The 12,674-nt window shown below is 57.4% G+C and overlaps 2 protein-coding genes across 3 annotated transcripts in view; both read right to left on the bottom strand.

The window, feature by feature from the left end:
- Position 1: 1 nt before the first annotated feature.
- On the bottom strand, positions 2-5,576 carry PFDN5 (prefoldin subunit 5). 2 transcript variants are annotated; one of them, XM_056120215.1, is made up of 6 exons: positions 5,473-5,576; positions 5,244-5,346; positions 4,046-4,077; positions 2,193-2,267; positions 1,990-2,095; positions 2-135 (listed from the first exon to the last, which is right to left on the bottom strand). In XM_056120215.1, the coding sequence occupies exons 1-6, from the start codon at positions 5,542-5,544 to the stop codon at positions 59-61; spliced, it is 465 nt and encodes a 154-aa protein (XP_055976190.1). In that variant the 5' UTR covers positions 5,545-5,576; the 3' UTR covers positions 2-58. The 2 variants fall into 2 exon arrangements, with proteins under 2 accessions (XP_055976190.1, XP_055976189.1); XM_056120214.1 differs by having other exon boundaries at positions 5,244-5,370; positions 5,473-5,553.
- Positions 5,577-9,982: 4,406 nt separating this feature from the next.
- The window catches only part of ESPL1 (extra spindle pole bodies like 1, separase), a 28,149-nt gene continuing 25,457 nt past the window's right edge, over positions 9,983-12,674 (bottom strand). The window contains exons 24-30 of the mRNA XM_056119920.1: positions 11,889-12,044; positions 11,638-11,808; positions 11,424-11,528; positions 11,159-11,274; positions 10,961-11,044; positions 10,655-10,819; positions 9,983-10,205 (exon numbers count right to left, since the gene is read on the bottom strand). Of these exons, the coding sequence (XP_055975895.1) occupies positions 10,004-10,205; positions 10,655-10,819; positions 10,961-11,044; positions 11,159-11,274; positions 11,424-11,528; positions 11,638-11,808; positions 11,889-12,044 (999 nt within the window). The 3' untranslated portion in view covers positions 9,983-10,003. The remainder of the gene's footprint in view (positions 10,206-10,654; positions 10,820-10,960; positions 11,045-11,158; positions 11,275-11,423; positions 11,529-11,637; positions 11,809-11,888; positions 12,045-12,674) is intronic.

The raw sequence follows: 12,674 nt of genomic DNA, 5'->3' as shown, positions 1-12,674 counted from the left end.
CAGGGCCGAGGCCCCGCCCCCGCCGCGGTCCGCCGCCGTCCGCCGCGGGCACCCACGCTCAGGCCTTGGCGGTACCCTGGCCGGCTCCCAGGGCCGTGAGCTGCTGGATCTTCTGACTCATCATCTCCATGACAGCTGTGGAAGACAACAGAAGAGTCAGGCCCAAGGAGAGGCCCCTTCGGGGCCACCGGGGCCGAGGGCCAGGCTGACCACCCAACCCGAGAGGCGCGCCGTGGGGTGGCCCAGGTGTACTTCACACCCAGCACTGCTCGGGGGGCTACTCCCGGGTCCGCGCTAGGGAAGGACTCAAGACCCCTCCTCCCAGCAAGGCACATGCACGATCCCTCTGAGCTCTGGCTCCGTCCCTTAATTATAACATCATTTTTTTGTGTGTGAAACAGTGATTCTCAACACTGAGCAGGTCAACTGGGGAACTCTTCATTTTGGGTCACACCCAGCAGTGCTCAGGAATGACTCCTGGGGGGACTCCAGGAGTAGCACAAGGTGCTTGGGATTGAACCTCAGTTGACCGCTTACAAGGCAAGTGCCTTCCGGCTCATTAAACTATCCCTTTAGCCCCAACCTGGGGAGCATTTTTTCTGGGGGGGGGTCACACCTGGTGATGCTCAGGGTTACCCCTGGCGTTCTTGGGAGACCACTATGCATATGGGATGCTGGGCATCACACCGGGACAGGCCACAGGCAAGGCTCTGGCCTTCAGGAGCCTGGGGAACTTTTTTTGCTTTTCTGGGTCACACCCGGTGATGCTCAGGGGTTCCTCCTGGATCTGCACTCAGGAATTACTCCTGGCGGTACTTAGGGGACAATATGGGATGCCAGAACGGAACCCCTGTCAGTCGTGTGCCAGGCAAACGCCCTGCCTGCTGGACTATTGCTCTGGCCCTGACCTGGGGAACTTTTAAGAAACATCCCTAGAGGGCAGGAAATGGAGCTTAGCAGTAAAGCATCTGCCTTGCATGCGTGAGGCCCTCGGTCCGATTCCTCAGCACTTCAAGAGGGGCATGAGGATGCAGCTCAGTGGTAGAGTGCATGCCTTGCACGTGTGGGGCAGTGAGAATGTGTGCAGATGAACTGAAGGCAGCACTTCCTCACTTGCCTCCCCAATGCTCAGCTCACACTGGCACTTTGAGATATCTCCCAGGACCCCAGGCTGTCTTTTATTTTTTTGCTTTTTGGGTCACACCCAGCGATGCACAGGGGTTACTCCTGGCGGTGCTCAGGGGACCATATGGGATGCTGGGAATCGAACCAGGGTCGGCCACATGCAAGGCAAACGCCCTACCCGCTGGGCTACCTCTCCAGCCCCCCAGGCTGTCTTTAGATACTGAGTAAATCCAATCCATGCAGTGAGGGGTGCAGTTAGGGTTTTTAGTCAGGGGCGTATTTCTTTTGTCTATCCTAATTTAAGTGTATCCCCCCCCCATTTCCTTTGAAGAGGAGCTCCGAAGACCATAGCTGCTTCTGGGGGGAGACACCTGGCAGTGCTCAGGGCTTACTCCTGGCTCTGCGCTTGGGATCACTCCTGGTGGGGCTTGGCAGATAATACGTGGTGCTGGGCATCGAACCTCCTCAACCGGCTGCATAAAGGCAAGCAAGGACCCTCCCCGCTGCACTATCGATCACTCTGGCCCAAGGACATGACCTCCCTCGTCTAAATTCTCAAGCACCCAACTCAGTCATCTACCTAACGGAGAGATGATGCAAGGAAGTCTAGACCATCAAGACACCGAAGAGAAAGGGACGGCTTTTTGTTTTGTTTTGGGGAAAAACGCACACCCAGCCGTGCTCAAAGGTCTATGCGGTACTAGATCGAGGTGCCAAGCCCGGGGCACCCGCCTGCCTATGTGCTGACTCTCTGGGCCAGCCCCCTGGCCCCAAAGGCCATGGTTTTGATCCCTTGGTTCACAGCCCTCCCCACGCTCTTTATTACGGATGCAGAAAGGTCAAGAGGTGCCTCCGGCCGTGTACCCTGTTTCATGGCATGCTTCTCCTGGAGAGCTGGCTGGATTTTCTCCATCTGCTTGGTGAGGAAGTCTATCTTCCTCTTGAAGAAATCCCTGGCATCCTCCGCTGACTGCGAATTTAGAGTAAACAAGGGACATGGAGACCCCAAGCTGCTCCCCAGGCCTCCCCTAAGCTCCCTTCTCCCTCCATGTTGCCGCCCAACTCACCTTCTCTACGTAGTAGCCAGTTCCCACATCGATGAGCACGTGTTCTACATCATGGAGCTTCCCGGGAACATACATCTGAGAAGCAAGGATTAAGGGAAGAACGAGCCCAGCACGAGCCAGGAGTCCCTGTCCGACGGCCGGCTTTGCCTCTTAGGCTCCCCTGGGCTAAAAGGCTCCCAAGTACACAGTGTGAATCTTCTTGGGCTGCGTTTCTCAATCAGGGGCTACATGGTGCCCTATGGGCTGCCAGGTGAAATTTGTGTAAACTGGGGACCAAGGCCCAAGATTAGAGAGGGCGAAGCAACGAGACACAGAGGCCACAGGGAGAAAAGGATCCGGGAACCTCAGAACTACAGCATCAACTCCAGAGGGGGAGGCAGAAGTGGATTCCTTATGGGGAAAATGACATATGCTGCTAGAATATTCTTTTGTAATCCGTCCCATCTGCCATTTTCCAAGCAGTTGCGATCACTCTTCCAGAAAGACTGGGTCAGACCAAAGGATGCTTTCCTACTGCTGCGAAGAAGTGAAAAATCAGTCTCACGTCCTCTCAATGCCCCTAATCGTGAACCAGCTATTTCTTTTTTTTTCTTTTTGCTTTTTGGGTCACACCCAGCGATGCACAGGGGTTACTCCTGGCTCTTCACTCAGGAATTCTTCTGGCAGTGCTCGGGGGACCCTATGGGATGCTGGGAATCGAACCCAGGTTGGCCGCACGCAAGGCAAACGCCCTACCCGCTGTGCTATCCCTCCAGCCCCTCCTTTTCTTTTTGGAAAGAGCCTCCCAAGGGACCCAGGAGCCATTCCCAGTCATGCTAAGTCAACCAGGCAAGTGGTTCTGTGCCAGGGCCTGATTTGGTGCAGCCCAAACACTGCAGTTCTGTGGACCACCAGAGCCAACCCAGCACTGCAAGGGCAACTCCAGAGCTACCTCCGGCAGTGGAGGCAAACGTGGTACCAGGCATCAAACATGGGCTGGGCACACGAACCACACTCCCAGGAACCACTGGACGATTCCTGATGGAGTCACGTTTATTAGCAAGCATTCCCAACCACACTGATCCTCCAGCATTTCTCTCTCAGCCTGTCAGCTCTCCGGTTACAATCCTCCCCCTTCTCACTCAAGAAGAAAAACACTGAACAGGTCATCAGCTGGGAGGCAAGACAGAGGCACCGAAGTCAGTGTCTTAGTAACGGCTCACGAATAAGAGTCACAGTTAAGGGGCCGAGGAGATCATACAGCAGGTAAGGCACTTGCCTCGCCTGGAGCTGACCCTCAGTGTGCCTTCCTGAGCACAAAGCCAGGAGCAACACACTCTGAGCCCAGCCAGGTCTGGCTCCTAACCCAAGTCACAACTAAACAACTCGAGAGGGCTAGAGATAGTACCGGGTACTGAAGAGCATGCATTTCATCTCACAGACCCCGTTTAAAATCCTGGGTACCTTATAAGGCCCCCTGAGCACTCCCAGAGGCCACTGCTGGGCTCAGACCCGGGAACAGACCCTGAGCACTGCAGGATATTGCCTAACCATACTCCCCCCTGCCCCCCCCCAAAAAAAAACTAAAACTACGCCAAACCCCTCATTTCTTAGCTTCCTGGCCTTTGATCGCTTCCGTCCGTTCGGTGCAAACCCCCATGAATAACCCAAAGAGCAAAGAAAGGGAAAGCATCCCAACGCATTTCGACTCCTGCTGGGTCTCCACGAGGCACGGGGACTCGGCTGGCCCCCGGAAAGGCAGGCGGAAGGGCTACTCCGGGTGCGGGAACGTTCTCGGAATCTCGGGGTCCGCCTTTTGCGCGCGAGGGTGTGGGAAGAGAGGGGGCCGAGGGCAGTTCCCGTGGAAAGGATACAGAACTCGTCAGTGGGACGAGCAATTCTTTCCCTGTGGAAGCAACCAAGTCAAACATCTGGGTTAGACACGGGGTCAGAGCTAGTAGGAGAAGAACAGAAACGGGGGGACTGGAGCGATAGCACAGTGGGTTGGGCGTTTGCCTTGCACGCGGCCGACCTGGGTTCGATTCCCAGCATCCCATAGGGTCCCCCGAGCACCGCCAGGAGTCATTCCTGAGTGCAAAGCCAGGAGGAACCCCTGTGCGTCGCCGGGTGGGACCCAAAAAGCAAAAATAAATAAATAAAAATAAAGGACAGGGGCTGGAGCAATAGCACAGCGGGTAGGGTGTTTGCCTTGCACGCTGCCGACCCGGGTTCGATCCCCAGCACCCCATAGGGTCCCCCGAGCACCGCCAGGAGTCATTCCTGAGTGCAAAGCCAGGAGGAGCCCCTGAGCATCGCCGGGTGTGACCCAAAAAAGCCAAAAATAAATAAAATAAATAAGAATAAAAACGAAGATGTGGGGCTGGAGTGACAGCACAGCGGGTGCGATCCCCAGCACCCCATAGGGTCCCCCGAGCACCGCCAGGGGTGATTCCTGAGTGCAGAGCCAGGAGGGACCCCTGTGCATCGCCGGGTGGGACCCAAAAAGCAAAAACAGATAAATAAAAATAAAGGACAGGGGCTGGAACAATAGCACAGCGGGTAGGGCGTTTGCCTTGCACGCTGTCGACCCGGGTTCGATCCCCAGCATCCCATAGGGTCCCCCAAGCACCGCCAGGGGTGATTCCTGAGTGCAAAGCCAGGAGGGACCCCTGAGCATCGCCGGGTGTGACCCAAAAAAGCCAAAAATAAACAAAATAAATAAGAATAAAAACGAAGATGTGGGGCTGGAGTGACAGCACAGCGGGTTCGATCCCCAGCACCCCATAGGGTCCCCCGAGCACCGCCAGGGCTGATTCCTGAGTGCAGGAGCCAGGAGGGACCCCTGTGCGTCGCCGGGTGGGACCCAAAAAGCAAAAAACAAACAAACAAACAAAACTAAAGGACAGAAACAGGCAACAGGCGCGGGGGAGCGTCCCGGGCACGTCGACCCCCGAGAGCCGACGAGGTGCAGGGGCTCGAAGCAACCCCGATGGTGTCCCCCTCCGTGGGGGGCCGGGGCCGGCCGGGGGTCCGCAGCAGCCCCCAGCGCCCGCCCCCGCCCCCCGTGCGTACCCTCGTTGCTCTTGGTCAGCACGTTCAGGCAGTCCTTGGCCTCCACGTACTTGGTCTGCACGACCTTGAGCTGCGCGATGGACGTGGACAGGAACTCCACCTCCTGGGGAGACAAGGTCCAGGTGCGCTGGGGGGAGGGAGGGGGCTGCGGGGGGCGGCGAGACCCCCCACGGGGCCGAGGGCGGGCGGGGGCAGGAGGCGAGGGAGGGGCCCCGCGGCGCGGCCCCACCTGGTCCAGCTGGTTCTTGAGCATCTCGAGCTGCGGGAGGCTCAGCTCCGCGATGTTCACCGACTGCGCCATCTTGGGAGGACGGCCGGACTCCCGGGCCGGAAGCGGCGCTCCAGCCAGCCTCTGCGCTCCTCTATGCCCGCTCCCGGCGGCCCCGCTGCCCGCGCATCTCTATGGCTTCGCGCCCGGGAGGACCGAGGGCGGGGCCAGGCCGGCTCTGAACCGGGGAGTGATGTGGAGGAGGATTTTGTCTGCTTTTTTTTTGTTGTTGTTGTTGTTGTTTTCGTTACACAAGGGTTCCTCCTGGCTCATGCACTCAGGAATTATTCCTGGCAGTGCTCAGGGGACCCTGTGGGATGTTGGGAACCGAACCCGGCCGGCTGCGAGCCAGGCAAACGCTCCCCCGCTGTGCTGCCGCTCCAGCCCCTGTCTGTCTGTTGTGCATGTTGGGCCGTTCCAGGGCTCACTCCTAGCGGGCTCGGGGTCGGGGTGAAGGGCCGGGGGCGTGTGTGGCTGGATGGAACCTAGGTCTGCGTCGTGCATGCCAAGTGCCCTACCTGCGGTGTTTTCTTATGCCAGACATCCAATCCCGGAGTAGCAAGGTGCAGTGAATGGGGCTCCTTTCATTCCCCCCCCCAATTAAAAATATTATAGGGGCCAGGGCGATAGTACAGTGGATACGGCCTTTGTCTTGCAGCACGACCAGGAGTGATCCCCTAGTGCAGAGCCAGGAGTAACCCCTGAGCATCGCTGTGTGACCAAAAGAGCCAAATAAATATGTGTGTGTGTGTGTGTGTGTGTGTGTGTGTGTATATATATATATATATATATATATATATATATATATAGTCACGGTCCTCCCATTGTTCATCGATTTTCTCAAGCGGGCCCAGTAACATCTCCATCGTGAGACTTGTTGTTACTGTGTTTGGCATATCGAATACGTCACGAGGAGCTTGCCAGGCTCTGCCGTGCGGGCGAGATCCTCTCAGTAGCTTGCCGGGCTCTCCGAGAGGGGCGGAGGAATCGAACCTGGGTCGGCCAGGTCGGGCAAGGCAAATGCCCTACCCGCTGTGCTATCACTCCAACCTATATGTATGTATGTATGTATATATATATAATAGTTTAATAAGGAAAAATAAGATAATAAGACAAAGTGCACTGGGTGTTTTTGTTTTCCAGTGCTACCGAAAGTGTCCTGCCCGCACGGCAGAGTCTGGCAAACTTCCCGTGGTGTACCCAATATGCCAAATACCAGTAACAATGATGGGTCTCATTCTCCTAATCCTGAAAGAGCATTGAAATGGCTCTTTTAAAATCTCAGGGCTAGGGGCTGGAGCAATAGCACAGCGGATAGGGCGTTTGCCTTGCACGCAGCCGACCCGGGTTCGATTCCCAGCATCCCATACGCTCCCCTGAGCACTGCCAGGGGTAATTCCTGAGCGCAGAGCCAGGAGGAACCCCTGTGCATTTGCTGGGTGTGACCCAAAAAGCAAAAAAAAAAAAAATCTCAGGGCTAGGAAGAAAGAGACGTTACTGGTGCCTGCTCGAGGAAATCGAGGAACAGCAGGATGATCATGATTGTGATCGTGATAATAGTTGAGGGCCTGAAGTGGTTGCACAGCGGGAGTGGGATGCTTTCCTTTCCTTGCTTTCCTTGCTAGGGGCTGATCCAGGTTCAATCCCCAGCAACCCTTGTGGTTCCCTGAGCTCCTCCAGGAATAATTCCTGAGAGCAGAGCCAGGATTAACCCTTGAGCACCACTGGTATCTCCCCCAAACCAAAATAAATAAAAATTTCAGTCACGGGGACTGGAGCGATAGCACAGCAGGTGGGTTTGCCTTACACACGGCCGACCAGGGTTCGATTCTCAGCATCCCATATGGTCCCCCGAGTACCACCAGGAGTGATTCCTGAGTGCATAAGCCAGGAGGAACCCCTGTGCAATGCCAGGTGTGGCCCAAAAAGAAAAAGAAATTCAGTCACTAGGCTCTACCCCTGTCAGTCCACATCCGCTGGTCACTAGGCTCCATTCCACCCCAGACATCACTTTCCTATGTGGGGGTTAGACCCAATGTCTAAGATGTTTAAGATTTTGGAGCTTAAATTATAAAGGGCTGAAGATAGCCCAGCCGGAAGGCCACTTGCCTTGCTTGTGGCCCACCCAGGTTCAATCCCCGGCATCCTACATGGTCCCCTGTATACCATAGGAGCAATTCTGAGTTCAGAGCCAGGAATAACCCCTGAGCACTGCCTGGGATCACCCAAGACCCAAAATAAATAAAAATTTACAAATTGCTATATTTTAACGAGATTATAATAGTGTTGATATTTGTGGTTTAGATGTATGGGATTCCTGCTTTTTTTTTCCCCCTTTTTGGGTCACACCCGGCGATGCTCAGGGGTTACTCCTGGCTCTGCATTCAGGAGTTACTCCTGGCGGTGCTCAGGGGACCCTATGGGATGCTGGGAATCGAACCCGGGTCGGCCGCGTGCAAGGCAAACGCCCTACCCGGTGTGCTATCTCTCCAGCCCCCTGGGATTCCTGTTTTTAAGGGACTTTAAAATCTTTTTTTGTTTTCCAGTGCCAAGATTGACACATACAAGGCAGTGCTGTCTTTGAACTGCATCCTTGGCTCCAAGTTTTCCTTTATATTTTTTTATGGGGGGGGGGCAGATATTGTTTTGGGCCGCACTCAGGAAATTATTTCTGGTGGTGTACAGGGGACCATATAGGATGCTGGGATTGAACCGGGGATGGGAAAGGGAAGCGTCCTACCTTCTTTCCTATCTTCAGCCCCTCAGCACGGCAGAGCCTGGCAAGCTCCCCGTGACGTATTCGACATGACAAAAACAGTGACAACAAATCTCACAATGGAGACGGTTACTGGTGCCCGCTTATAATTTTAAACTCCCAAAGTCTGTTTATTATTTGATTGAATCACCGTGAGCTAGTTACAAAACTTTCATGTTTGAGTTTCAGTCATGCCATGATCGAACACCCATCCCTCCACCAGTGTACATTTTCCACCACCAATGTCTGCAGTATCCCTCCCCCTGTCCTATGGCAATTTCCCTTTCACTCTCTCTACTTCTGGGCGTTATGGTTTGCAACACAGATGAGAGGACAGCACGTTTGGCCCTTATCCACTTTCAGCACACGTCTCCCATCCCGAGCGATCCCTCCGACCATCATTGGCTTCGTGATCCCTTCTCTGTCCCAGCTGCCTCCTCCCCCAGCTCATGGGTCAGGCTTCCAACCGTGACTCCAAAAATCTTAGACATCGGGTCTAACCCCCAACGTTGAAAAGCAGCGTCTGGGGTGGAATGGAGCCTAGTGACCATTCCGGGTGGTCACGTGTGGTCAGGAAAGCCATGAAAGTGGGGCCTTGGCTGGGTGAAGCCTTAGAGTCTGGAGGTGAAGAGAAGATTAAGGAGCTGGTACGACTCGGTTTATTCTGCAGTGCGGTGCGGCTGGGCCAGGCCTTAGACGTGGGGAGAGTGAGGCTAAGTTCTGTGCTTCTTAGTGAGGGAGAGGAAACCCGGAGACCGGGGGCAGCAGCACAGCAGAAACTGCCTGTGTAACTGGGGGGGCGGCCGATGTGCTGCCTCCCGCAGCCACTGGGGCTGGGGCCACCAGCACCGAGGCAGGACCACCTGCTCCACTGCGAGGCTCCCTGAGCCAGGAGGACGGCACAGAGCCGGAGGCACACAAGGTGAGGACACTCGGCAGTAGGTCTTTGCCCCACCCTGGTCAGGGCCTTCTGGCCCCTGAGAGTCGATGGCAGAACTCCCCTGCCTCTCTCCACTAAGGCCCAGCTTTATCCTGTGGGGGTTTGTCTTTTTACTGCTATTATTTTGGACCACCCTCGGCAGGGCTCAGGGATCGCTCTGGTAGGCTCAGGGGACCCTGTGGGTTTGGGGGACCGAGTCCAGGTCGGCTGCCGGCAAGGCAAGAGTCCTACCCACTGTACTATCACTCCAGGCCACTTTTTGATCTTCAGTTTTGGGGAAATACCTGCAGGTGCTCAGGGTATAATAAAGGCTAGACGGTCGAACCCAGGCCTCCTGCGTAGCTTGTGCTCAGCCCTTGCGCTGTCTCTCTGACCCTGGGTTTGCTTTCCACCCTGGTGCTGAGTTCTGTGTGTAGCACCAGAGTCGAAGGGGAGCAAGAGTTCTATCTTCTAAGTTCTCAGATGACCTGCCCACAAAATAGGGTGAAGGGCGCTGGAAAGAGCACAGTGGGGAGGGCACCTGCCCAGAACGTGGCCGACCCGGGTTAGTCCCCAGCATCCCTTAGGGTCTCCGAAACTCAGGAATGATTCCTGAGCGCAGAGCAAGAAGTCACCCCAGAGCACCAAACCAAACAATAAAATAGGGTTGAAGAGATGCATTTTTATTATATTTAGATTAAATCAAAAGAAAATGTTTCATATAAAACACATTTCATATAAATGACTCGAAATACATATATATATCCAAGGGATAAAATTCGGAGGTAGGATTTCCGTGATCGGGCAGTTCTGAGGCTTCACCGCAGGGACACGGGCAGGCCGTAGGCGACGGGTGAGGCCCCGATAAGGTACTTGAGCCGAGGGGCCTGCCGGGCCTGGCTGACGTAGTGCAGGAGGGAGGCTCCCGAGCCGGCTCCCAGCCAGCCCTGCAGCAGGGCCTCGGTGTAGCGGTCAATGTCCCGGTCAGTCACGTCCCAGAGGTTCCCGACAAACAGCGGGCTGGAGAAAGAAGAACCGCCAAGTTAGGTCTCCAAAGAACTCCAAGAGCGCTAGCACGGCGGGGAGGGCGTTTGCCTCGCACGCGGCCGACCTGGGTTCAATCCCCGGCATCCCATAGGGTCCCCTGAGCACGGCCAGGAGTCATTCCTGAGTGCAGAGCCAGGAGGAACCCCTGTGCCTCGCCGGGTGTGACCCAAAAAGCAAAAAAATAAAAAGAACTCCAGGAAAGCAGAGTAGCTGAGGGCGGTGGATGAGAGAGGGTTGAGCCCACTAGTCCCTTGGCCCGTAGTTCCAAGAAGGCCCTGGAGGAGGAAGGAAGGTCAAAGGCCCAAGCGTGCACGCCAGGGAACGGGCGTTGGGGGAAGGCGGGTGCAAAAGAGGGTGGAGTGAGGTTTCGACCTTCTGAAGAACCTGGGACGCCGAGAGCAGCTTTGCCCCCTGGGACTCACCAGCCAGCCATGATGTACTTGAGCACGATGCCGACCCCTTCCAGGTTCCCGTGCACAGCCAGGGCCGCGCTGCTGCAGCCGAACACCAGGGCCACCGCGCGGCAGCTCAGCTGCAGGACAGCCTGTCCGTCCAGGAACCGGGCACCAGCCCCATGGCCTGCGTAGCTAAGGCGGAAGGTTCCAGGGCTTGAGCTGGCGCTGCCAGGCCCTGGCGCTGTTCCCAGCCGGGAGTCCTCAAGTGCCCAAGTCCACCTGCCCGGGCCCGGGCCCGCCCTGGGCCCGCCCCGCCCCCGCGTCGGCGCTCACATGTACAGGTCATGCTCCGTCAGCGCCGCCTGCACCTGCTCCGTGTTGGGCACCTCCCCGACCACGCCGTTCCAGCCAGCCTCACTGACGGACGGGGGGGACAGGGTCAGGGTGCAAAGAGGCCTGGGGAGCACTGGGTCCCTTCTAGGGTGCCCCTGCCCTTGCCCGCCCCCGTTCTCACTCGGGGCCCCCACCGACCTGCTGAAGTAGTCTCGGAATTTCTCCTCGGTGCGCGACAGGTTCTTGTGGGGGTTCAGCACGTAGAAGGTGCTGCGCGGATCCACCCCGTGACTCAGCACGGACGAGGCCCCGGACTGGGAAGGGACAGGCCAGTCGCTCAGGGCCTGCCCCAGGCCGAGGGCGAGGCTCTGCAGGCCGCAAGCCCTCCCCGCGGCCAGCCCATCCCGCGGACCCGCGTGCTCCCGCTCCCCTGCCCCCTGCTCCCCCCCCACCCCCGTCCCACCTCTTTGAGGATGGAGTGGCTGAGCAGGAAGCGGAAGGAGGGCAGCCGCGTGACGGGCAGCGCCCGGAGGCCGGGCGTGCTCTCCCAGGGCAGCTTCTGCAGGTCCTGGGCAGAGAGCGCGGAGGTCACCGTCCCCATCGGGCTCCCACCCGGGCCCGGAAGCGCAGAGGAGGGCTGGTGCCCGCTGCCCTCCGGACACGCCCCACGCCCTTACCCTGTCCAGCACCAAGACGAGGTGCCTGCTGCCGGGTTTCTTCTGACCCTGCACGCGGCCCAGCGCCTCGCTCAGGAGCTCCTGCGCACATTCTGGCCGGGCTGGGCACAGCCCCTGGGCCAGGCTCTGCACGTCCCGTGCGGTGAGGGTGCTGGCGCCACTGAGCAGGATCTGCGGGCACGGTGGTCAGCAGCGCCTGGCGCCGGCCCCGCGCCCAGGGCCCCGCCCTGCCCCGCCCCCTCCTCGCTCACTCTCAGCAGGGTCGGGTCCGGGTAGCTCCAGCCGCACTCCTGCAGCAGCTCCTGAAGGCGGGAGGCCTCGCGGGCCAGGCCGGGGTCCTCGCTGCAGGGCAGTAGCAGCCCCCGCCAGCAGCCCAGGATGTGCTTCTCCAGGGCGGTGGTGAGAAGCTGAATGCGGGGAAGGAGACGCGTCAGCCCCGGCTTCCTGCGTGCCGCTCTCCGGGCGAGAACCGAGGCGGGGGTACAGCTAAGGCCCCTTGTTCCTTGTCACTGAGTGGACAGACCGGGACCAGTGGAAGCTGCTAGGGGGGTGGGTCTCATCTTCTCTTCCCCCGGATCCTCTATTTTCCCTGGTTCCTGGGCCATAATCACTAGCCCTGCAGGCCTTGGGGGTGAAAATCCTGTCTCCGGGCCTGGTCTCCAAGCCGTGTCCTTCCTTCGATGGTTTCTCACTTGTTTGTCTGTTTCTTTTTCTGTTTTTCTGTTTTCTTGGGTCACACCCGGCGATGGTCAGGGGTTACTTCTGGCTCTGCGCTCAGGAATTACTCCTGGCGGTGCTCAGGGGACCGAACCTGGCTCGGCCGCTTCAAGACAGACGCCCGACCCGCTGTGCTACCGCTCGGGCCCCACTTGTCTGTTTCTTTGCTTTTTCTACTCTGGAGAAGCCCCTTGAGCACAACCCCCTCTCTCCTCTCATGTCTTTCTAAGCAAGTTTCATCCAGTAAAATCTACCTCGCTTCACTAAAACCAACAAATACGATAAAGTCTTGTTCAGAGGCTGTAGCTTTCATACAGTGG

The sequence above is a fragment of the Sorex fumeus genome, unplaced genomic scaffold (genome assembly GCF_029834395.1).
Source record: "Sorex fumeus unplaced genomic scaffold, SorFum_2.1 ptg000042l, whole genome shotgun sequence".
NCBI lineage: Eukaryota > Metazoa > Chordata > Mammalia > Eulipotyphla > Soricidae > Sorex > Sorex fumeus.
Note: the sequence above shows the minus strand (reverse complement) of the source record. Positions and strands in the feature narration are given on the sequence as shown.

Excerpts from the sequence above, each read along its gene's own strand:
- PFDN5 (XM_056120214.1), bottom strand. The coding sequence starts at position 5,544 with ATGGCGCAGTCGGTGAACATCGCGGAGCTGAGCCTCCCGCAGCTCGAG. Across the intron at positions 4,078-5,243 it reads GCTGACCAAGAGCAACGAGG|GGAAAGAATTGCTCGTCCCA; the intron begins GTACGCACGGGG and ends TTGCTTCCACAG. Across the intron at positions 2,268-4,045 it reads TCGTCCCACTGACGAGTTCT|ATGTATGTTCCCGGGAAGCT; the intron begins GTATCCTTTCCA and ends CTTGCTTCTCAG.